General features: G+C 36.0%; 1 protein-coding gene and 1 long non-coding RNA gene across 10 annotated transcripts in view; one reads left to right on the forward strand and one right to left on the reverse strand.

Moving 5' to 3' along the window:
* Positions 1–25,245, forward strand: part of spire1a (spire-type actin nucleation factor 1a) — a 36,115-nt gene that overhangs the window by 2,603 nt on the left and 8,267 nt on the right. For 5 of the 9 annotated variants that reach the window (XM_043217598.1, XM_043217600.1, XM_043217599.1 and 2 more), the window contains exons 2-9: positions 1,453–1,484; positions 15,183–15,416; positions 18,100–18,225; positions 20,835–20,906; positions 21,134–21,298; positions 21,902–21,988; positions 22,137–22,266; positions 24,146–24,187. In XM_043217598.1, coding sequence (XP_043073533.1) covers positions 1,453–1,484; positions 15,183–15,416; positions 18,100–18,225; positions 20,835–20,906; positions 21,134–21,298; positions 21,902–21,988; positions 22,137–22,266; positions 24,146–24,187 — 888 coding nt within the window. The remainder of the gene's footprint in view (positions 1–1,452; positions 1,485–15,182; positions 15,417–18,099; positions 18,226–20,834; positions 20,907–21,133; positions 21,299–21,901; positions 21,989–22,136; positions 22,267–24,145; positions 24,188–25,245) is intronic. The other 4 variants (XM_043217602.1, XM_043217605.1, XM_043217606.1 and 1 more) reach the window with 1 other exon arrangement.
* On the reverse strand, positions 11,622–13,447 carry LOC122323628. Its single transcript, XR_006247031.1, has 3 exons — positions 13,404–13,447; positions 12,454–12,567; positions 11,622–12,206 (listed from the first exon to the last, which is right to left on the reverse strand). It is a non-coding gene; the product is annotated as an uncharacterized LOC122323628 (long non-coding RNA).

The following is a 25,245-nucleotide window of genomic DNA, read 5'->3' on the forward strand; positions in this document are numbered from 1 at the left end:
TGGGTTCATTCATTAAGGGCAGAAATGAACCCTGGGTCTCAGCCAACCCCGGAGGAGGCTCTTTCTTTTAACACCGTAACATTATACCTCCCAGTGCCACTGACGGAAGGGCTAAAAGACAGACATAATGATTCTAACCCCTGTTTAGATGTAGTTTATTCCTGGCTCGATTGGCACAAATTGCATCTCTGTCTGCCTCTTATAGATTTGAGTTGAATATTTCATGTGAAGGTTGTCTGAGGTAAACCCCTGGGTCCCTCTGTGTAATATTGAAATGGGGGAGGGGGTTTGTCATGGTCAATTTCACTTCTATGAAATTTATTCATGGCTGCAACCCATACTGCACACATCTCTAGAAAGGTGCTGTTAATTAACGGTGCTTGCTGCGGTCAGCATCTCTGATATTTTTGCATAATCGTTAGCATTAAAATGATGCGCCTATCTCATCCTGCATCATTTTTGCTTCGGAAATGAATGTAACTGCAAATCATGTTGCGTCTTGACTTATGATACTGAGTTTTAAAAAACGTTTCGGTTGGAATAAAAAACAAACAAAAACCCTTATAGATTTGCGTGGAAAGATGGGCCGAGTCTCTTTTGACTTTGAATGAAATGAAACCATTCAGAACTTCATATGAACCGCTTACCGATGCATTAGCAACCACCGGTTCTAGTCATAAAATAAATACTGTGATGCATACTGTGATCTGTGAGATTGTTCAAAAATGATTGCGTTCAAAAATACACCTCACAGATCTTGCTTTTTTTTCATAATCATGCTTAACTGCATAATTTGGTGAAAAACTATACCACACATGATTTTGCATAGAAATCTGCACCAGTCATAGAATCAAAATAAACGAATCACTCTAAACCGAACTATTTGATTTAACAGCCAATCTCTTTCTACACTTTCAGACTACTTAAAATGTTTTTATAGAAATGCATAGATTGCAAAAAAAAACAAAATATGCTCCAATGTTATTCGATTTGTTCATTTGTTGTTCTTTCCTGCAATAAAACCATTAAATGCGGTCTTTATACCTTGCTAATTTTTACTTAAAAAAAAGTTTTTAATATTTTGATTGAGCTTATACAATAGAAATAAATACATGTGAAAATAGGTTACATAAATAATACTTCTGTAACCAAGGCTGCAGAAAAAGTGCTATTGCAAGTGCATTGCATTTTAAATCCAACAACTGCAATAGCAGCACGCTAACAACCCACCAGAACACCTTAGCAAACACCCTGCCAACCGCCCGGAAACAATCCTGACACCTTAGCAACTACCCAGAATTGAAAAGAATCCAGCTAGTCAAGCTTGCTGAGAAAGTGAAATTTGCAACATATGTGAAAAATGTATAATTTGTGGTATGTGAATTTAAAACATTGAGTATGATAGTGCATATCTGATTTGTCTCTCTCTCTTTTTGTTCCTCCCCATTACAGATAAACACATCCCGCCCAGTTCATCAATAGAGGTGAGTCATCTTGTTAGCCTTTGTCAAGGTGCCAGACTAGTTTTTGAATTTTGAGAGAAATGAGTCATTCTGTTGCTATATTTGGTAACGGGTATCAACGTGACAAGCCTTCCTGAGGAAGAAAAAAAAGATTTCTAGATGCACTTTTTAATTTTTGCTGACTCCGTGCTGCCGTCTGTGGTGTGGCGTGGCTTGGATGAGATTTAGGTGCGAGTGTGGTTTTCAGTAGTCTATGGCAACCTCATTGTCTTGACGGTATTCATTAGCTGTTTGTTCTTTGTCGGTGTGACAACCATGTGGATCTCAGCCTGACTCAAAGATTGAGTGTTTTGGTCTCTAAAGCTCCCCGCCACTTTGGGAAGCGGCCAGAGCTTTGCTGTAATCCATTCGGAAGTAGTTTTCCCGAGCTTTTCTGCATCGAGAAATCTCCAGCTGTCCAACCCGAAAAAAGAACAAGATATATTTACTGCCTTTTGATTTGGTAAACAAGAGAGTTCTGTACATAGAGGTGGTGCGCGTCGTGCTAAAAATACTGTTCTTTCGGCTAAATGTGATGGATTTTAAAATGCCCTCAGCGGTAACAGATGGGTCCACAGGAGGGATGCGCGCATGCAAGCACTCGCCCACACAGCAACACTCACACACACACAGACTCGCAAACAAAAAGAACACATGCGGCTGGGCATGCATGCATTCGGAGCTTTCTCTGAACGAGATTATCAACAGAGCACTAGATGCTAGACTCGTGACCGTGAATGGGAGGATATCCGAAGAGGAGATCAGCAGGGCCCTGCCTATTCTGCACACAGACCCTATCTATCGATTAACCCTATCTAGCTTCTATTGATTCGATGCATAGCAAAGATAAGCCATTTTGTAAACATTCATGAGCCATGTGACAACTTTCGGTGATATAATGTTCTTATGTTCAATGATGTCTGATCCTTGCTGATGTATGCCAGTTCAGTCTTACTCACCCTCATGTTGTTCAAAATTATGTGACTTGCTTTCTTACGTGGAAAACAAAAGGAGACATTTTCTATAATGTGCTGGTTGCTTTTTTTTCCGTGCAGTTGCTATGAATTCCTTTTAAAATGACGGAAAAGTGAAATAAACGTATTACAAAATGGTCCAGGTTCCATGTCTGCTGAAATCAAGTGATAATGTTGCGTGAGAACAAGACCTAAGTACTTATAATCTTAATAGAAATGAGTAGAAATGATGCATGGGTTGTAATGAATGATTAATCTGAGTCAAACCTTGAACCAGTGTTCTTATTGCTAGCTAAAATCATTTAATTGACAGGAAAATAGTTGTGAAGGTAAAATTTAAATAAAAGCTATGCAGGAATATTTTAAAAAGCTAATAAAAAAGAACATTGCTGAATTTAAAATAAAAACGTTTTTATTTTAATAAAGCTAATTCAAAATAAAAATGAATACTGTAATAGTATATAAATAATACTGCATGATCTAATTGTGAATTAAGTTAAACAATTATGAGTAGATAACAACACGTTTTTATTGCACATAAGTCTTGCAGGTTTGGAAAAACATGAGGATGACAGAATCTTTGTTTGTTTCGTGTGTACACTCAGTGAGATCAGAGCTTTGGGCTAAGGCGTCCTCCTCGTCATAAAGCCTACACTGTCTCAGGGTGTGTGTGTGTGTGTGTGTGTGTGTGTGTGCTCTGTTCTGCATGACTGCACCTCTCGCCCAGCGATCATGTGATGTTGCAGTATGCATGTTTAAGACCTCGCCCTCGTTTGAGTGCTGCCTCTAGACCGGATGAAGTGTTAGGGAACCGCTGTCCTCCACACACAGGCCACGTCCACAGACCCTTCTGGATGTGTCCCAAAGTGAGTCAGTGACTTAAAAGTAGTATTTCCTCCTCCTAAGGAATCTGGTTTCAGACAGGCATCATAATGTTAACAGATGACAAATTGCCGCAATGCTTACTTCTTAGTAGAAAAGTCAGTCTATATACTAGTCTGTTTCATGTGGTTTTGGGTTTTTTGAAGTTTTTTTAAAAATAAAAGTTCATATTTAACGACATCCTAATCATTATGTAATAGTTTTGTTAAAATATCACTTGCTAATGAAAGATGATTATTTCTTAAACTCTTTATTTGTCAGGAATTCAATTTTATTGTATTTTTGACTTTGCCTCAAAGAATATCAACATTTATTTTAATTTAGAATGTAAAAACATCATAAAAGATAGTATTGTATTTTGTGCAAATAAATGCATTAATAATTAATGAATACATTTGACAAAAAGAAGCATTGTTCAGTGTTGTTTTAGTAATATTTGTTTTAGTATTTATTAATAATTTAGCTTTAGTTTCGAGTTCAGTTTTTAGTCATTTACAATTTATTTCACTTAATGGTCAAAGTAGCATTTCTAATTTTTTATCTCCAAGTTTTAACTAACATTTGTATTTTATTTCATCTTTCTCTCAGTTAATGAAAATATTTTCAGTGTTTAACAATAACAACACTAGCCTTGCGTCCTTGACCTAGATACTACAGGCAGTGAAGGTCACATTTGTGCTAGACCCTCAAAAACCAACCAGATGAAGACATCTCGCCAGACAGGATGTTTCAGGACACGGTGACTTTTCAGCTTTCAGAGACGGCCATAATCTGTCTCAAAATAACCATTATTTGTTAATAGTTAACAGTTAAGCATTAGTCATCAATGTAAAAATCACATCGATCCGTTTCCAAAATGCTGTCGATTGGGGAAGTGCTCTCTGTTGGGCTTCATCCGGCCAACTCTGGCCTTTGGCAGTTCACCCGGACATAGCAAAGCGGGCTGACCCACTTTTTCCCCATTAACTCCGTTCTATTGGCAGGACTCAAATACGTTATAAATAGGAGAATAGTGATCACATTTAGATGCCTTGGCTTCTCACCAGGGACCTTCGGCTAAAAACAAACCACTCAGTCAAAATCAGACCGAGAAACTTACTGCTTTCCAAGAGCTTCCATATTCACAATCGTGCATCCTCGAATTGACCATTAAAGATTTTATGACCAACAAGCACTGAATGATGAAGTGGGATTATCAGACCTCTTAATGAGTGTTTTTTTTTAGCCGTGGTACCTGTCTGTGGTTCTGCTCGCGATGGAGAGGGCTTTGGATCTGGAGGATAGGAATGATGAAGGTCTGTAAAACACCTGTCGAGACTCCTTGTAAATCCCCAACACGACTTCCCCTTCACTGACTGATGTTTTGTAACAAATGCATCTCTGAAATATGCCTCATCTCGCTTTCGCTTTCTATTATTATTTTTTAATTTTTTTGCTTGTGAGGGGTTGGAGAACTTGTTTTTTAGCTGTGAGCTTGATGCGCTCGTGGTTTACTCCCCGGAGGTTTTCTTTATCGCTGCACAAAGCCTGTTTCTTTCAGCTCGCTGCATAACTGTCCTTCCTCAGCTGACGGTGTGAGTGTGTGTTTGTGTGTAAGTAAGTATAAGGAAGAATGTGTGAGTACTTTGGCCTAGTCACACACAGCCTTGACGCACAACCTCAATTTTCCTGTTCGCATTTGGGGCCAATTTACGCACAACCATTACTTTTTAGTCACGTACTAAACCTCAAATAACATGTGGTTCTCTTATGTTGTCTTATGCCTTCTGGAAGATTCTCTGAATTTCAGATGGTTTGCAGTTTAAGGACAAGACATGAAGACTCTGATCTCTAGCCAGATGTAATATTGACCCATATATCTATGTCTGACATTATTATTATTATTATTATTATTATTATTATTATTACATAATCGCCTGATGTATTATTATTTGATATAATCATGATTAATTGAAGGAATAATTTTAGAGTGCACAATATATATTTTTTTATATTTTTGTGTCATACACAAAGATTATTGGAGTATGTGTTTTGCAAGAAAATACTATTTTAGTTTTCTTACTTTAAAACGCCATGCTTAATTCAGTGTTATACATGATGCTTCTTTTTGTATCTGTGAAATTTACTAGAAATATCTAAATGAAAATTATTGCACGCCATTATTTTTCAGTGTAGTGTGGTTTAATTTAATTAATAAATTGCCATAAAAGCCATGTGAAAACAAACAAATACTGTTTGTCATATGGTGATGCTATTACAGATCATAATTATACAATTTTTTTACATTTAAATTATCAGTGTTGTAGTATTAAAAATATATAACGTGATATATTTGCATTTTTGATTATGTAACAAATATTATTAATTATAATACTACTAGAAATGATCATACATTTTAACATGTTTTCAAATTAAATATGAAATTCTTGCATGTTGAAGCATGTTCTAATGTGAACCAGATAATTGAAGTTACTTGTCAGTCAAATGTTCCTAACTGTCAAAGCCATGCTTTGTAGTCCGCTGAGGACCTGAGGACCTGAGGAGCTGAGTGTGACCTAAGACGTGCGAGGTCACTAAAATCAGTTTTGTTCTTCACATTTCATGCCCTGACGTCCTTTTTAAATGTTATGATTCTATCCAGTGTGAAATAAATGTTTCACATAAAACCAAGAACTGATTTATCAACCAACCATGCATGCGCACCTTGGGTTATTAATGGCTCCTGCAGAGCCTCTGAGGTTTTGTAACATGCAAATGACTAAAATGAAACAAACGGACACCGGTAAATATCCCTAAGAAACGCATTTGGAATGGTTTGGCAATTCACCATTAGGTTTGTGCGTCCCTAACCTGCCTCTTCTCTGGCTTCGGTGCTTAATTAAACTGCTGAATGGCTTTGTCTGAGTGAAGTTGATGAGATTTATGCTGGTTTGGCCATGAGTCAACCTCATAAAGTTGCCACATCCTTTCCCAGAGGACTGCAAGGGCCGTGAACAGCAGAGTGAGACTAATGGTTTTAGGTTTCTAGTGAAACATTGTCTCCGACCCCCTCACACAGATAGTCTGCTGCTTTGAGCTCAACAGGGTTCTGGATCTGACGTCTTTACTTGCTCCTTCATTTTTCTCTCTCTCTCTCTCTCTCTCTCTCTCTCTCTCTCTCTCTCTCTCTCTCTCTCTCTCTCTCTCTCTCTCTCTCTCTCTCTCTCTCTCTCTCTCTCTCAATATGTGTATATATACATATTTTGTTCAAGATTTAAAAAAAATCTGTTTTCTAACAATTGTGAGCTGTATCTTAAGCTATTATAAGATTTTCACTAAGAAAGTATAGGCTGTAGCACAGTGATGCATTGTGTTCTGTCATGTTGTGCAAAGAAGGGACAATGCAGTGTCTCTTAGCATCCCTGAATGGATTATCCACACATTTCCACCTTTTAGATGCTTGAGTGAGGTCAGAGAGAGGTAAAGGAGTATGATTTTTATTTAATTTTTTCCTATGTTGGGACAGTGAGTCACAGTGTTTGTCTGAGGGAGGCAAACGTCCACCTTGCTGTAGGACTCTGGATGAAGCCCAGATCATTATGTAACCGTTCTCTTTTTCTCTTTCATTCACTTTCTCATAGTTCTTTTTGTACTCTGTTCTTTTGCTTTCAGCGGGTCATCTCTGTGCCAGTCTAGCGCTCACTGGATGTCTGTACTTCAGGATCCAAATGTTTCTGGGAAACCGTTCTTACATGCCCCTTAAATGCAGATTGAGTTCTTGTACAGTGCGTGAAATGTACTTTTTTTTTTTTTTTTTTTTTGCCCAAGAAGCTGTGGATTTGACTGATGGGATTTAAGCGCGTCATAGGAAAATAACAAAATACTCAGAAAGATGTTGAAAATGAGTCTTCCCCTCACACACGAGTGTTAGCCTTAACCAATGGCAAAGCTGACATTAAATCAGCTCTTTTGAGGTCATTTACAGTGAGCTAGAAAAAAGCAGCATATCATCATATTTAATATGAAATGGATTTTTTTTTAATTGAATAATTTATATATTTATAATAATTTATACATTGTTAGTAATATTTCAAAATGAACACTACTAGACTGAAGCAACTTATTGCTTCTTATGATTATCCATAATGTTTAAAAAATCATGGTAAAATGTGATTTAACAATCAAATCAACAATCACCTAACAAATGGAGAGAACTAGTTTGATCATAAAACTACTATTTAAATATAATCTTACTAAGAAATTTTAATTGAAAGACAAATTGATATTTATGTAAGTAGTCTGCTACTGTTATGAAAATCTTATTGATTTAAATATCAGAATTTCATCTTACTTGAAATAAAACTTTTAGGATTCAATAAATATTTACATTAAAAGAAAAATATTTCAAATGTCGTACTTTATATCATTTAAATCACAAGAATATGACATTTACCATATTTTTAACAGCTATTTTTTATTTTTGCAGGAAAAATGATAAGAACTATCCCAGTATATGAGCAAAACAAGGTCTAATAAATGGGAATGACCCTTCTGGTAAAAAGCAACATTACATTACAGTGTTCGTACATTTGGTTGGTGGTGAGTGTTAATTTCTCACCCTGTTCATATTGTTCATCCAGGGCAGGGACAAAAGACCTCTCCCTCCAACTAGATTCATGTGATTTTTTGTAAGTTTATCAAGGTGTGGTTTTTGACCTCTGGGCATCTGAAGCATGTGCTCCGCATGCATAGTCAGAAATCCAGCCCTGATTTTATCCTCAGAAACAACACGATGTGGTTGTGAGAAGAATGCCATTGTTCCGGTCGTCTCCAGTTGCTCATCTCCATATGATGCTGGGAAAACGGTGAAGAAACTTTGCCTCGGAGCAATGATGTCATGTGAGAAGCGCTCCGAGAACAGTAGCCTGTGTCTTCATTGTTTCGTGTAGCGTGAGAGACGGATAGAGCTCCGGAGAAAGGAAAACAACTGCATCGCAGTGTGAATTTAGACGTATTGAGTTGGATGAAATATCACTCCAGAGTCAGTTGAACTAGTTGAGGTGAGGTTAAACCAGGCGTGTTCGTATTCTTTGTCATAGAGCTGCAATGTTATATGTGCGTAAGAAGTGGCAGGATGTTTTGGTTCCCTGCTGTCAGCTCAGTTCCACATGAGTGGGCTCTTCTCTCCACCATCCCAGATCTCTGTCTCAGCTTACAGAGAGAGTCGGCCCCACACAGACTGCTCCGATTGAACCGCTCGGATGGGAAAGTTTGCTTGGATCATCTTGAGTGAGCTGAAATGAGCAGAGGTTTTCCGGTGTTTATTCTTGGTAGTGCTGGAAATCCAGCCGGTGAATGAAGAACTATTAATAGAACGTTGCTGTGGAAACACTTTTGAATGGTTTGTGGAGTCTTTTGGGATGTTCCTTCTCACAGACCGAGTGGTCTGGTTTTTTAGGTCAAGAAAGAAAAAGAGGACTGCAGTGTTGAAGGGATAGTTGAAAATCTTTCTCATCATTTACTCACCATAATTTTGTCCCAAACCTGTATGAATTATATATATATATAATTTTTTTTTTTAACTTGTTACAATACCTTGAACATAATGTTAATTAAAACATTAACATCCAATATCTCATAGTCATAGTGCATTCTCATTAACTGAAACTCTGGACTTATAAAGCTATAAGTGGTATTAAATTAAATAATAATAATAATAATAATAATAATAATAATAATAATATGGTATTTATTACAATTATTATATTAATATTATTATTATTATTATTGTAATTACATTTTATGTACATGTTTTTGCCTTTTTATTACAGATATCAGCAAGGAGTACATAAATACAGTTATAGTACATAAATGCTAAATGCATAAATGTTTTTTGAAAAATATTATTTAAAATTAGTAAGTTATTAAAATAACTTTTTATTATTATTATTATTGATAATAATAAAATAATAATAATAATTGTAAGAAATATATTACTACTGTAATATAGCTGTGTCATAAAGTAGATTAATATTACATAGTAAGTGTATTGTTCATATTTTAGTTTACAGGAATAAAATTACAGTAGTTAAACTGTCTTACTTTGGCAGGTGATTCTGGTAAAAGGTTTACAAGTCTAGCGGAATGCTGTAATAACCTGTCCTCAAAATGATGGAAGTTATGCGGATGTGAAAATAAAATGCGCCTGGTGCTTGTTAAATTCTGTGCGCATGGAGAGATAATTTTACTGAAGCCGCTCTGAAAACACTAGATCATGAACTGCACTTGTATTGATAACGTGGAAATTGAGGATTACATTATTATTTTTTTTACTTTTTCAATAAATCTATATTTTTCGAAACAATAATGCAAAGCAGTCAGAAATTTCTAAAGCGTACCTGCTTGCTTAATGCCTTAATCAATAGCATTAGTCTAAGGTAGCAACTAATGAATGGTTGTTGAATCTTGTGTTTAGATGTTAATTTCTTCCCAGTGTGTGCTCTCTGGTGATTAGAGCTATAACCCCCATTGAACAGACAGATATGAGTGGTGTGAATGAACTGTGATGAAGAGCGTGTCTCATCTCGTCTCATCTGTCCACTGTGTTTCAGATGGTCCATCTTAACAGGGGCAGTCGTCTATTAATAAATCACCCTTCCCTGCCTTTCGCGTAATGTAATTGGACTCAGTACAGACTGTGCTATTGATTATGCATCACGTCTGCTGTGGATGATTTGGCACAGCTGACATCCTCTTAATAATGTTTCTGTAATGGTTCAGTAAAAAGTCTTGGGATAGCCTGATATGAAGGCCGTTTGTCTGTGGCACGTTGTTAAGTGGTTACAGACACACATTGCCTCCTATGCGGTTGTGCACACATTTCATGCATTTCATGCGTCATGTGCCTGTGTGTGTGTGTGTGTGTGTGTGTGCACTGAGCCACATGCTGATGCTTCAGTGGACAGCTGACTGCTGCTCACATCTGTGTAAAGGCACTGGCATGCTAACTCAATGGAAGAAGCAGAGCCGTATAACCATATGTGTCTGACAGACAGACAGCTCTCGTTAGTGTCAGGATGTTGTTTGTTTTGTTTTGTTTTATCTAAAATGACACTAAGAAGTCGGTGTGGATGTAAATAACTGTCTGAATTAGGCTGTTATTAGCTGGTTTGGCTAGTTACATATAAACAACCCTTGCTCTTCTTCAGTTTTGTAATCAGTGAGAATTAGTGCTTTATTCCAGTAGGTTCACTAATTGGTATATACAAATGATATAATATCCAAGGAAAAAATTAATAACAAGGTACATTTATTATTATTATTATTATTATCTTATTGTTCGTTGTTATATTTAAAAAATTAATCTATTATTTGTTAATAACATTATTATTATTATTATTATTATTATTATTATAGGAAGAAAAATTCAATTCAGACAAGGTTCAATTCTTGTAATAATCTTTAATTTGTATATAATAATAATAATAATAATAATAATACACAGTTAGTGATATTTGGTATTTTTAAAATATCGGCATCAGCCGATACATTTTTCTGTTTGGCCGATATGTTCGAGGCAGGACTTTTATTTTGCGCCTGAGCACATTCAGTTCTGTGTAATACGCATAGATGTGCATCTAATAATCAGATAGAACAGTTAAACAAAGGAATTAAAATGTTTACAAAAAATTCATAATTATTATATATACATTATAATACTTTCTCGTTTGCTGTCAGCATTCAGCAAATATGCATTTATGTAATTTAAACAAGTATTTGAATGACTAATGAACATTTCACAAAGCTTGCAAAACTTGACAAATTTGTCTTATATGTTTATATTACACAATGTAAGGTTTATATTTGAAATTTCTTAAATATTAATTAAAATAAATAGTTATATCAGCCTAATATCATCCATCGTCCACCCTGCTTACCAAGATATCGGCATCGGCTTTCAAAAAATCTTTAGGATTTGTTTTATATAATAAACATTTTAATATACAAATAAAGAAATTATTATTTATTGTTTTCACAAATATATATTGTTACTGTAGTAAATTATGATAGTGTTATTATTGTCATCATTATCATATTGTTATTTTTATATAATATACAAATGAAACAAATTGTTAATAATATTATATTTTAACAATAGAATTATCCAAAATATTATTACATATGAATATTTTATTTATAAAGCAATTTTTTTCTTGAAATGTGTAAAGAATGCATATAAAATTATTTTTGCATATGAAAATGTCACTGTTTATTATTTATTTATTATTACAATTATTATAATTTTTTTTTATTAAACTATAATTATTGGGCAGAGGTTTTTGACAAAACTAGCTAATGGTTTCTCAGTTATAAGAAATCATCTCAATTATACATGCACAAAAGTTTATAATTCAATACAAATCTTTTGGGCTATGATAGTTTCTTGAAATCAGGCCTGAAGAAAAGCGTAACAAACTTGGGTTGTGCCTCGTTGCAGTGTTGTCATGTGACCTGGGCTGAACGAAGACTAGCCTGTGTCTTCATTGTTTTCCAAAGTGTGAGACCGAGAGAAACAGCAGCGTCAAGGGAGATTTGAGATTTGAGGCCTGGTTTCTGTCCAGTGATTTAGAGCTGATCAGCACACAAATGATATCATGCAGGTCTAGTTGAAGTCATGTGCTTCTGAGCGGATTCGGTCCTGTGTGTGTGTTAGTGTGTCTCTCCTGCAGTTTTCTTCCAGCATCACTGCACTCTCTCACACTCACTCGGTCTGAGTCACAAGCCTGGAGAGAAGCTGTCCCGTGTTTCTTCACTGTTTCAGGACGTCTGCAGGAACTCTCTGTTCTCACAGTCACACCCTCCACCGCCTCTGATTTACATGCACGTAAAAAAAAAAGGGTACAGTACCTCAAGCACACAGTGCTTCAGGAAAAAAGAGCTCTGATTTTGTGAATTTGCCAAAACAAGTTGCATATATATATATATATATATATATAAGGCCTACATGGGCAGCTCTACAAAGCCCAAATAATTACGTTTCGCTCTGGGGCTGTTAGTTACTGACGTGTACCAAACTGCATTTTCCTTATTCAACAGACGATGAGCTGTCATTGCACCTGCATCACCGCGCCGACTTCCTCTTTTTGGCGTCCTAATGTTACGTAAAGCTCTGCCTCTCCTAGACGTGTATCTGAGGTGGATGTTTGATGTTTTGTTGATGTTGACCACACCTGAGAATGGCAGAATAAAAGCGCCTCATTCAAAGACAGAGTTTTTAGACCGAGATGTTTATGAAGCTGAAGGCAGGAATGTTATTTACGTGCGGGAGCAACAAAGAAACATTGAGTAATGATGGGTCCCAAACAAATCAGTTTTATACTAATTTTTTAATTCATCCATTTCCGTTGATTCACAGAATGTTTTTTATTATAAATACAAAAAAAATATTATTTTATGTAATTTTGCATGTTTGTTTACCCTATTCAAGAATTGCAAAAAACTAAATTCATGAAAAATATATTTGTTACTTGAGGTATTTTATTTCAACTAGCTGCTATAATTAAAGAAAAAAGTCAGCTCCCCTACTGTATACAGTGACAAACTGTATTGGACATTTAGGTTTTAAGTTTTTGGAAGTGGAAAAAGATATGTAAATGTATAATTCCCAGAATTCCTTGCATTCCTTTTCAGTTTTGTACATTAGGGTTGTATGTTACATCTCAGGTTGTTAAATTTTTTTTTTTTTAATTATTACATAATTTATTTAAATGTGAATTTAAATTAAAACTGTAAAAACCAAAATTTTGCTACAATTTTTTTTTTACGGGAAAATTCTAGCTACTGTTTTTTTATTTCTTATTTTAATTCTTTATTCAGATTTATATGTATTTTTTTTTAAATGTCTTATCTGTATTGGCCAGAACCGTAGATGGATCCCATCATTGTAATAACACAAAATTACTCACGACATATGAGATTTTGTCCATTCTGCCCACTCCTAGTATGTAAGTGTTATTAAACAACGAAAATCAAGTCTGCAAGTAATGAATGAATCCTTCTAGCATACCGTTCAGGGCCCTTTCTGCGTCTACAATCCCACGCAGGCTAGACTTGCTGGGAGCTGAGCTCTAGCGCAGTATATTACACAGAGGATTAGATTACATAAGAGCAGGACACTTATAATATTTGTTTTCCTCATGACAAGGATTAAAGTCTGAAACGCAGCATGTCATTAGCAGCTATGAACCACCGCAGACCCGCTCCCGGAAAAGAGTCAATATTGATTCAGAGATCGGTTCGGTGGAAGCAGCGAAATGTTTTGGAGATACAGAGCCTAGCAGCGAAGCCTCATCCGTTTGAGCGCTAGCTTACGTAACAGTAATTAGGCTGGTTTTTATCTCCTTGCTGATAAGGTGTTTTGCATAACCTTCTTTATAATCGTAATTAATTCTCTATACTTTGTTTGAGTCTAGTCTTAATTTATTGACAAAGGGTTGAAAACAAATCTGTAAATAGATTCTAGGTGGACCAAACCTTTGGTGTGTTTGCATGAAAAAAATAGTTGGTTTTAACACTCGCTCTTTCGGTAACCGTGTAATATAATTTGCTCGCTCTGCGTGAACTGTTCTCGCAGCTCAATTGTATTAGTTAGGTTTAATCGATCGCTCGTTGGCCCCGCGGGGTCGCGTCGGTCTCCTGAGCGGTTCACTTTTCACGAGCACATCCGCTTCTGCTGCATGAACTTACCCTGACACGATTGAATTGAACCGGTACGACACAACACTAGGCCAGTCAGTCAAGTCCTTGATGGCTCATATGATAACAGAGGGCATCTTTGTTCTCAGAAGCAGCCAGACACACGGTGGGGATACTGCGCGGGTTCATATTTATCTGGAAATGCGATGCACTGAAAGATGCTCGTTTTCACTGACCCCGAGGCTTAAACTAAACATTGCTGCTATATTTAGATAAGTTCACATAGCTTATAATGCGTCACATCATTTGTTGTTGTGCATCATTTATTGATGAGCGCTGCAGCTTTTATTGAACTTTACGGATACCAAACCAAAGAAACAGCAACACTAGCTTACGTGTACAAAAACTAAAAGTATGTTATAAATGATATATGTGATTTATATTTGTTTGAGAACTTTGCAACATTATTATTGTTATTTTCCTGTGCATTATTGTGAAGATGCTTTTAAACAGCCTGTATTGACTTGATATTATATAATGTAATATTATAATCATGTATTTTTATATATATATATATATATATATATATATGTATATGTATATGTATGTGTATATGTATATGTCAGATTTTTTTTAGATATATAAATATTAAACTATTTAATATCAACATTTTCACTCTGGATGGTCGCTGTATGTCGACTATTGCCGCTGACATTTTTATCAACCTTATATAAAGTGTCTAAATTATTTGTATTATTAGAATAAATCTATCATTTGTCATTAGCATAAATAACACATGAATGAATATATAATTCCTATAGACAAGATTTGCAACAGCCGGCATGAATGCAAAAGCGTCCCGACTGAGCATTATTGTCGAGCCCTGTTTGTCGAATGTGAACATCTGAATTCCTCCTCCATTAAAGCATGCTGGCCTCTGAGAGTCATAAGACTGTAATGAGGCTTATCCAAGAGGTTGTTGACTCTCTCTTTCTTTTGAGCTAATCTCTGATGCCTTTTATTAGTGCACATGATACGGGTTGTAAAATAGGGGTTTATGTCATAGCACGTGTTGCTTCTGATGCCATGACTTTACAGTTATTTATTCTTGCTTAATGAATTTGATTGTGTGTGTTTGTGATTGTTACAGATCATAGAGTCTCTGGGTATAATGATCTACAAGGCTTTGGATTACGGTCTGAAGGAGCATGAGGAGAGAGAGCTCAGCCCTCCTCTGGAGCAGCTCATCGACCTCATGACCAACATGGCACACACAGAAACAGACTGTCCCGATGAGGGATATGAGGCCACAGAGGAAGAGGATGAGGGAGAGGAAGAACCCACAGAGGTCTCCAACATCCGTGGATACCGTGACATCATTTCCGTAAGTATTGATAGAGCGTTATACATCGGCTGTTTTGTCGTCATTGACGTTGGCCAACAACAGTCAGTCGGTGTTTGCCAATTTTGGCGGTTACTAAATCCACCAATATCCCTATCAGTTGTTTTTATTTTATTTTATTTTTATTTAATTTATCCTTAACCATCCTCAGCTTATATCCCATAAATGTATTTATTTATTAGTTACATAATAAAATGTACTATAAACTATAAACTGTAAAATTTTAAATAAAAAAAAAATAAATAATGCAGTGAATTTAATGTAATTTAATTGAAATTTATTTATAATTTTTATAAAAATAGCTTATGTATTATGAATAAAATATTTAAATTATTTTGTTTATATGATAAATTGTCAAATGTCAAAATTAAAATGATACATTATTAATTGATTAATTGTTGATTAATATTATCTAATCAAAATGAAATATTTCTTAAACGATTTATTTGTTTACTAAATGCTTAATACATTCTATGGGACACAATGCACATTTTTTTTTTATTTATACAAATTTTGCCAGTAATTGAAACAATAAATGTAAAAATAGAATTGTAATTAAATTTAATTAGTTTATTACTAATAAATTATCCACACACACATATTAAGTAATATATGAATCGATTCATTTTAAATTTTAAAATATGAAAATACTGAACGAGTGTGATGCTTGGGAAGCAAGATCTTCCTTCCAGACCCTGGGTTGTGTTTATCTGCTCTTTCTTAAGTGTTATCAGTGTTATTTACTGAGCGTTACTCTCTCATTCATAATGCTGCTCTCTTAGGCCCACTCCAGTAACTCATCACCCTGAGACTCCATAAAGGCCTTCAGACACTTAGCAGCAGCGGTTATTATAGTCATATTTATGGATATGTTAACAGAGAAGCTCTTTACGAACTGTTGATGGAAAGAATATGGCCAGACTGAGACCACAGATACTAACATTGGCATGAATTTCAATCGTAACAAGGAATGGCATGAAAACACCCACGGAAGCCGTTTAATCACAAACAAACGAGCGACATACGGTCAGTTTGATTCACAGTATGTTCTGTACTATTCTACAGGGCCATTTCAGGATTTGTTAGATAATGTCTGTCCTTTCATGCCTTCCTTTCAGCCTCCGAATTTAGCGCTGAGGTTGAGCGCAGAAACGAACCGTGACATTAGATTTCTCCGAGCTGAACCTGGCGAAACCTTTTAAATTCTGTATTTAGACAAAGGAAGATTGGCAGAAATAAAGAGGACGAGAACAGAATATAGCTTTAAGGCACGTGCCTCTTTCTTTATCTCAACCCGTTTGTTTGGAAGAGGAAAATAAAAGGACTTCCTCCGGTGTCTCATCGACTTCCTGTAGCACATACTTCTTTTAAATGTTTTTTTTTTTCATTTTTGCCTAGTTTCTCTCTCCTGTCAGGTCTAACGGGTTATTTTTCCAAGTTGCATTCACTTTCCCTTGTCGTAGGCAGTTGTTAAGCGTGATTCCTCAGCCAAGCGCGTCACGGGGCAGGTGAATCTACGCTGTGTAAGACATTCCTGAAGAGGGCAGAGCTCAAGGGAAGGTGTGGGGAAAAATGTCATTAAGCCGGTTGGAGGTGTATTTGGTCGGCATAATTGTGCTTTTTAAACTACGTGTCATGCACAAACTATTATACATGAAAAACTGAACTTTAAACGGGCCTGTGGCGTGCTAGCTTTTGGGTTTGGCTCTCAGCTATGCGCCGAAATATAATGCGTAGCGCCAGGGTTAACTTGTTAGACGGATTCGGAAGATGATTTTCTTAAAGTCTGTGGAAAAGATGCAAGGATTATCTTATCAGACGGAGTTAGACGAGACCTTAAATGCACTTCGGTCGTCAGAAACACAGTCAGCTATTTTAGGAAAGAGACTTGTTGACAAACAGAACAATTACTAATGATTTGTAGTCGTACTGTAACCAATTTGCTCATGAATGGACCAAAGCAGTGGAATGTTTTAGAGCGTTTCTGTGTGCTGTGTATTTATAGCAACATTCAAATGGGAAAGGGTTAAAATTAATTTAGTTTGCCCTTAATCTAAGGGGCACTGATGTTTGATAATACGATAGTTATTTAAATTGTAGCTAACATTTAAATATATAGGTTCTTTTCAATAAAACTAAAACACATGAAACATTTCTATTTATTGAAATTATTTATTGAAACAATTATAAATAATAATATAAAAACTGCTGAGGGCGCTTAAAGGGATAGATAGAATTTGGTTATATATATATATATATGGAAAAAGATAATCCTTAACACTACCATGTGCAAAAAATTATCAGTAATAGGAATTTGTTGGCAAATATTTTGGTCTCATGAGCTTCATCAGATATATTCAAACATACAAAATGTGAGCTCAGTCACATTAAAATCACATCATGAGCCAGCACTGTGAATGATATCAATTACTAATAACATCCAATGAATACATAATACATCTTTAATTCATCATTGTATACAAAAATGAAAAAAAGAAATATATTTATATTAATATAGTGTTCAGTGTTTTTTTTTTTTTTTTTTGGTGTCTTATAAACTCTAAATCCGTTACAGGTGTGTGAATACTGAGTGTTATCTGACAAGGTTGTGCTGACAAAAACGTATCCTTTAATGATGTACATCTCGCTGTTTTCTCCTCTCCAGCTGTGCACATCTCACCTTCCCAGCCCATCAGATGTGCCCAACCACTACCAGGCCGTATGTCGAGCCCTGTACGCAGAGACCAAGGAGCTACGCACCTTCCTGGAGAAGATCAAGAGTGCCAAAGAGGTAATGACTCTCTAAAGGCACAAAATAAATATATTTAAAGGGTTAAAAAACATCAAAACAGCTGTACGCATATACAGTACTGAAAGAATGACTCTGTTAGTGTTTCTCAGCTTGAATGGAGTTAGTGGGCTGACAACACAAGTGACTCATAAATAGGCTGTGGAGGTGGATTGAAACCACTGCTTTTTTACCCAACACATTCTCATACACTTCTATCTCTCTTTAGCATTTAAGTGCTTTCAGATCCTTCTATAATGCCTTCTAAATATATAAGCACACAGTTAAGTAATATGTATTTTCTGAGGTATAGGTAAATAATGTTTGTATACAAAAGTGTCAGAAGTGTGCCTTTTCAAAAGATTGTTTTTTTTCTTCAAAAATGTAGGTACTAATAAATTAGATACTAACAATTTGGCACAAAAGTGTGCTTTTTAAAAAGCTGTTTTATTGTTAAAAGATGTTAAGGATGAATTATAATTTTCTGTGTATTTAAGCTGTATACTTGCGTGATTTGTGAAAAGGAATAAAGCAGATTCTGTACTATAGGTTGGTAAGTAGTGTATTATTGGGATAACTTTAGAAAAAAGTGTTCCAATAATTTATTAACAAGTGTTGTTGCTTCTTATGGCATGGTAGTATTATGATGTGCACCATCTGCAGGATTGAAACGCTGTCACTCTTTAACTCTTAAAAACAATATTTGCATATAACTTGGCCCTCATACAAGATAACGTGTCTTGAACACCACACAGAGACTGAATGTTCCCATCAAGACATGCATTTTTTTTAACTTTGATATTTCAGTTGTCAATTATTTTACCTGCCAATGTCATTATTAAGCAGCATTAAGCAGCTGCTTAGTAGGCAAGACACGTTTGTTTTTATTATATTTTTTGTTATACAATAGCCTGTTATATATTATATATAAATATTACAGTGTTATTTTATCGCTGCTTTGAAAAGCACTGTTCCTGTTAAGAATTCATCAAAAATATGTGAATGCTCTTTTTTTTTTTTTTTTTTGCCCGAGTTGTATAACCCTAAACTTGACAGGGTTCATAAGATGCTGTTTTTAAGGAGATTGCCCTGTGATTGGCACAGTCAGACAGTGTTTAGCCTTCTGTAGTACAGAGTGTGGCTGTTTAAGCTGTAACATTTAATCATGTGGCATGCGAACACCATGTAATATGAGCCTTATCCCATTCAATGTGTTCTTTCTCTCAGAGGCATTAGTTTGCGTTAACCTGCTTTCTATACGGTAGCCCCTCCCCTTTTTAAAAAGGAGACCTAATCCAGCAGCACCAAGTGGCACTGGGTGGACGTCACATGTGAAGCAGCAGCAGCTGTCATGGGTCTTAGAACGGGTCTGCTCAGTCCCGAACCACAGTTTAGGCCCGTGTGAATAAATGCTAATTCACACATCTTAGCATAAAGGTGCGAAATAACATTAGCGAAGTACGTATTACTTGTGAATGACATAAGAATTAAGATGCAGTTTAGTAATACTGACAGGTTTGTTAGGTCAAGATTAGAACTAAACGCTGCAGAGTAGCACTTTTCCACTTTTTTTGGATTAAATAAGCAGCCCTACTTTAAAGGAAAGGAGTGCAGAGAGCGAGTGAAAAGGGGAAGGAAAAATCAGTTGTGCAGTTCTTTTGATCTTCGCCAGATTGACAGAAAAGTCTCGCTCCGACGATTCAGAGAGTCTACAGTCCCCTGTATCTGTGTTTCTTTCTCTTTCTCACGCATGAATGAAGCGTTCCTTTTTGGCTTGCGTTTTGAGATGCAGCACAGTCATGTTTGCTTTAAGAGATCAGACTCTTTCTGTCGGGATATTATTAGCCACGTGTGTTTCTGCTCATTCACGCTAAATCTGCGTCAGGTCAGGGTAAACCCAGAGGGGACACACGTCTCCGCTTCACTTCGAGTTCTTCTGAGGGAGTCTGCAAGCTCACTGAAGAGATTTAATAAGCAATCCAGGCGGCAGCAAAAGAATGATTTATTGTTCTGACCATAAGCCTGACTTACGTAATTCGAAGGCCATGCTGAAAAGAAAAACATAATTTAATCATACACAATTTCATTTGTCTTGTGATGGTAAATCTCATTTATTTTTGCCATTAATGCCAAACCACTCAAAACAAACAAGATGAGAATATATTCTGGGCTGGCGTTTACTGGACACGTTTTGTAATTAACCAGTGCAGGTGAAGCCACCAGTGTCTGTCATATATGCCGTTGTCCCAACTTCAACCCCGTGTGGAAGTGACCTATTGTTAGTGGGCATTTAAAGACTGAATTAGCCGCATATTGATCAAGCTTTAGTGTTGGCTTACTGGGACTGTCTGTCACATGAGAGTGAATCGATTTCCACGCAAGCCAGACCCATGATGGATAAACCGACATTGACTTTTTCTTATCTGACCCCAGACTGAGGACAATCTATGTCAATGTGCATATCCGGCTACAAAGAAATTTCAAGTTGATAGATAGATGGATGGATGGATATTTTTATCCATTTATAATGTCTGCTCCTAGACCTGCAGAATCTGAACAGCCTCTGGCCCAAAACTACAGTAACGCTAATCTTTTTTTTTTGTCTTTTTCAGAATTTACGGAGGATGGAAGGAGAAACCGAGGAGCCCGTTAGAGACCTGAATGAGCTGCAGAACGCTGACTGGGTGAGAGCACTTCCCCTGACTATAACAGTGTTTAAAGGATAACCCCAAATTAAAATTAAGATATTCTGAGAGCTCTCTGACCCTCCTATAGACCACAGTGCAACGGAAACAAAAATAACAACTTTGTTTAAAAATATGTGACCGTACCGCTATTTTGGAGCGTATCCAAGTATGAATTCTGTTGGTTAAAGTCACGGTTAACTATGTGTTGTGTATTTTTTCCACAGGCACGGTTTTGGGTGCAGGTGATGAGGGACCTGAGACACGGTGTGAAGCTGAAGAAGGTCCAGGAGCGTCAATATAACCCTCTACCCATTGAGTACCAGCTCACGCCTTATGAGATGCTCATGGACGACATCCGCTCCAAACGCTACAAACTTCGCAAAGTCATGGTGAGCGTGCACATGTGTTAAATTAATTCTACATTGGGTCATGCCGGCATCTGTGATCGGAGTCTATTTTTGAATTTCACCAAGAACAAACGGGCATGAGTCATTTTTCTCGCGACATTGCAATTCGCCTTTATTGCTGTGTGTTGCAGAGATCATAAACCACGACAGCGGTTACTTTGCTTATCAGGAATCAAGCAGGCTTATTTCTGAAGGTGCAGGTTAAAAAAAAAGCTTTTATAGGATCAAGTCAATGACGCTGAAGGCAGTAAATCAAGATGGCTTGAGGTTACAGTTTAGAAATAGATTTATAAGGTTGCAAAACTTTAAGAGAGATGCCACGTCAGAATCAGCACCTTGCATGATACGGTTTGTAACTGTAGTGAGGTAATAGGTTGGTTTTTGTTCACCCACCACACCTTTGCCTCCAGTTATTAATGCATTAACATGTAGCCGTCATTGATATTATTTTGATGCATTCTTTAGACAGGACACCCGTTTAAAATGCGTCCTTTGCGTTTTTTCCAAATGACACCGATTTTAGGTTTTAGTTCAAAGGCAACAGTTCAAAGATTTAACCCCTGCTTTGCCTTCTTTCTGCTGTAGGTCAATGGTGACATTCCTCCGAGGTTAAAGAAGAGCGCTCACGAGATCATACTGGAGTTCATTCGCTCCAGACCCCCGCTGAATCCTGTGAGCATTACAGCACACACAAACACGCTTACCTTTGGTCATATGTGAGCTGGAGTATTTTTAAAATGATGCTCATCAATTCATACAAATGTCACCTATTAGCACAGACCTGTTAATCGTTGTGCATGTGTTTTGAATGCGCTTTAAGGTTTCTGCTCGTAAGCTCAAGCCTCATCCTACAAGACCTCCCAGTCTTCATGAACGTATCCTGGAAGAGATCCGGTCGGAGAGAAAGCTCAGGCCCGTTTCACCCGATATGATCCGAAGGAGTCGACTCGGTTAGTGCACGTTATCACACTTGCTTGCGTAAACGCACAGACTCTTATTCAGTCATGCACATCATTTACCTAAAATTCTAAGCTGGGCAAATATCAAAATATACTTCTTCTTTTTTTTATACTGTATATACAGTAGCAGTCAAAAAATTTAGGGATATGTGCTCAACTATCTACTAGTATAATTAGAACACTTTTACAATAATAATAGTTATTGTAACACACTGGAATTGTGTATGTGATCCGTAAATGTAAAAGAAATAAGTAAATATATATTTTTATATATGTATTTTTATATATGTGTGTATATATATTTCAACACATACGTGTTGTTCTCATTGTATAATAATAATACCTAATAATAATGTTTATTAATCTTTTTTTAAATCTTATGTAGACAGGTTTTTAAAAATAAGAAATATAAAAATAAACATTTATGCATAATCAAAAGGTTTTAAATGTGGAAAATACTGCACATCATTTAAAAATTGTTTATACTACTACTGCTACTACTACTACTTTATCATTGTTATTATTACTATACACTTTTGTCATCATTGTACAATAATATAAATTATATTTTAATCCAATTTAACCAAATTGTTCAAGTAAGTCCCAGTTTTTGACTGCTAGTGTTAATTTTTTAACTCTAGACACCTCGTCTATGTGTATTATCCTGTACACCGATATTTTTCCAAATGTGCTCTATTTATATTTGGTATACATTGTTCCTTTTTAAATAACCTGTATTTATACACGAAGCCAGCTTCATGTCGTGTTAGTTAACCTATATATCAAGTGTATCGGTCGTATGGAAGAAGGTAAGTATGTGTGGATGTTAGAGACTGACGTCAGGTCATGTCAGACGGTCATGTGCAGATGTGTGATGGTGTGTCAGTCTCATGCATGGCTGCTTGTGCTACACTCAACCATTTGTTCACTAACAGTGTCTGTGTCGCACATTTTATTTACAGCCGTAAAATCTCTAATTACATTTCTCACCTTGTATGTTTTTAAAAACATACAGTACATCCACATTGTTACACGCCCTTTGATTCTTGTACTGTACATCAATGCCATTGACATTTATTCTCAAGGTTATGGAGAAAGTACACAATCTTTACAGTGGATTTGCCTCGAGATTCGGTCTCGTGATGGTATTTTGCCTCACGATAGTTAAAGATCGTGAGGTTTAAAGTCGAACACGCACTTGTACGTGAAGACCTTGAGGCGGTTTGTGTGGATGATTGTACAGTTACACAAGCACAAATCTGACCATCATTATATCGGACTGATCCATGATGGATAAATGTCCCAGATTTGAGTCGGTTGCAGCAGACTTAATAAAGCTTAAGGTTTGCACGTATGTATTATCAGTTTGTGTGGTGAATAGAGTCTGTTGTTTCCTCCAGCTACCTAAAGAGTCAAAGTTCAGTTTCTGCATTCCCTAAAACGTTAAAACGTAAAGCAGATTAACATAAATGCATATTGTATGTATTATAGGAATAAATAGATTTTTTTCAATCTTGATCCTAAAGCTTTTTTAAAAAATGTTAATTGTATTCCATTGGTCGTGTGAATGTGATACGCATTATATGTTGTCAGAAAGCTTCATCAGTCCTCCGTTTTGAAATATGAATTTTACTGTAGCTTTGTAAGTTTTACAGCGGTTGTTTAGTATGAAAAACATTTATTCTTTCTTGATCCTAAAAGAAATTACCTGTTGTTTAATTGTGTTTCTGTTTATTAATGGAGTTACAGAGCAGCATTCTTTATATCTAACATTAAATGCGTTTACATTTAATGCCTTGTTTTAACCCATGGCTTTATTTATCTTCTCCTCCCTCTCTCTTCATCCATAACCTCTGCCCCTTTCTCACAGTAATGCGCCCACTTAGCATGTCTGTCAGTTTTGACTCATCAGGTAAAGACTTCTTTGTGGCTTTACCGCTGTCAGCTCACTGACCCCTTGGCTTCTGTGTTTGTGCCAGACCCCTGTAGTCGCACCTACCCTCATGTCACGCTCCTCTGGTGAGGAGGAAGGGGACAAGGCAGTGCCTCCAGACTTAAAGAAATCCCTCTTGCATTGACAAGACTGCATGTCTGTGGATTGAATTACTTATTTAGTTAAAGGTTGCAATATGGCACACATCTTTTTGCACAGATTTTTACCCAGATTTTCATTCTGGACAAGTCGACAGTGAAGATTTTGAACAGTCAGAATATTTTAGAAAATCACGTAGTGATATGATGGGCACAGACTTTTATTTATTTATATTCAGACTATTCCGACCCGTCAGAGAGAGTGTTGTAATTTTTAAAAACAGAATTATATAGTTGTCCATTTTATGATAGATAGATAAACAAAAACAATTGAATAAAATATAAAGTTAAATAAATTCATTCAAAAAATAAAAATAAATATAATACCGGTTTTTAATGATTTTAAGACCTAAACTTAAAAAAAATGAATTAAATTTAGTACTAAACTGAAATAACAAATGAATGCTAAATAGAAATATTAAAAATGCAAATTTAATGGACATGACAAAATTACTAAAAATATTTTAGGTTTTCAAAATTGCATACTTTATTCCAGTTTCAGGATAACTTTTAATTTATTTTCCATTAAATTTTAGATTCTCTGTCTATGTTTGTAGCCCACATTAATATATATGGTGGCGATTGTTAAGATTAGTTGGATAGACTTTCTGTGGCCTGTAAATGGAAGAGAGTAAGATGGATTATGGACTTCTTAAACTTGCCCTCTCATGCCCTGGTTCTTATTGTAATTCTTAAGATCCTAATAGACTTTGGTCATAGTATATACCGTATTTAATTCGATGGCAAGTTTTAAAACCCTTTATTTTAGGGGTGTTCACACTGACAGCAATTTCCAACAACTTAAACTAATTCTTCTCCAATGAGAGTTGGCTGTTTCCGAAGACATGACTGTGAGCCAGCTCAGCTTTTATTCAAATT

The sequence above is a fragment of the Puntigrus tetrazona genome, chromosome 19, assembly GCF_018831695.1.
Source record: "Puntigrus tetrazona isolate hp1 chromosome 19, ASM1883169v1, whole genome shotgun sequence".
In the NCBI taxonomy this organism is placed as follows: domain Eukaryota; kingdom Metazoa; phylum Chordata; class Actinopteri; order Cypriniformes; family Cyprinidae; genus Puntigrus; species Puntigrus tetrazona.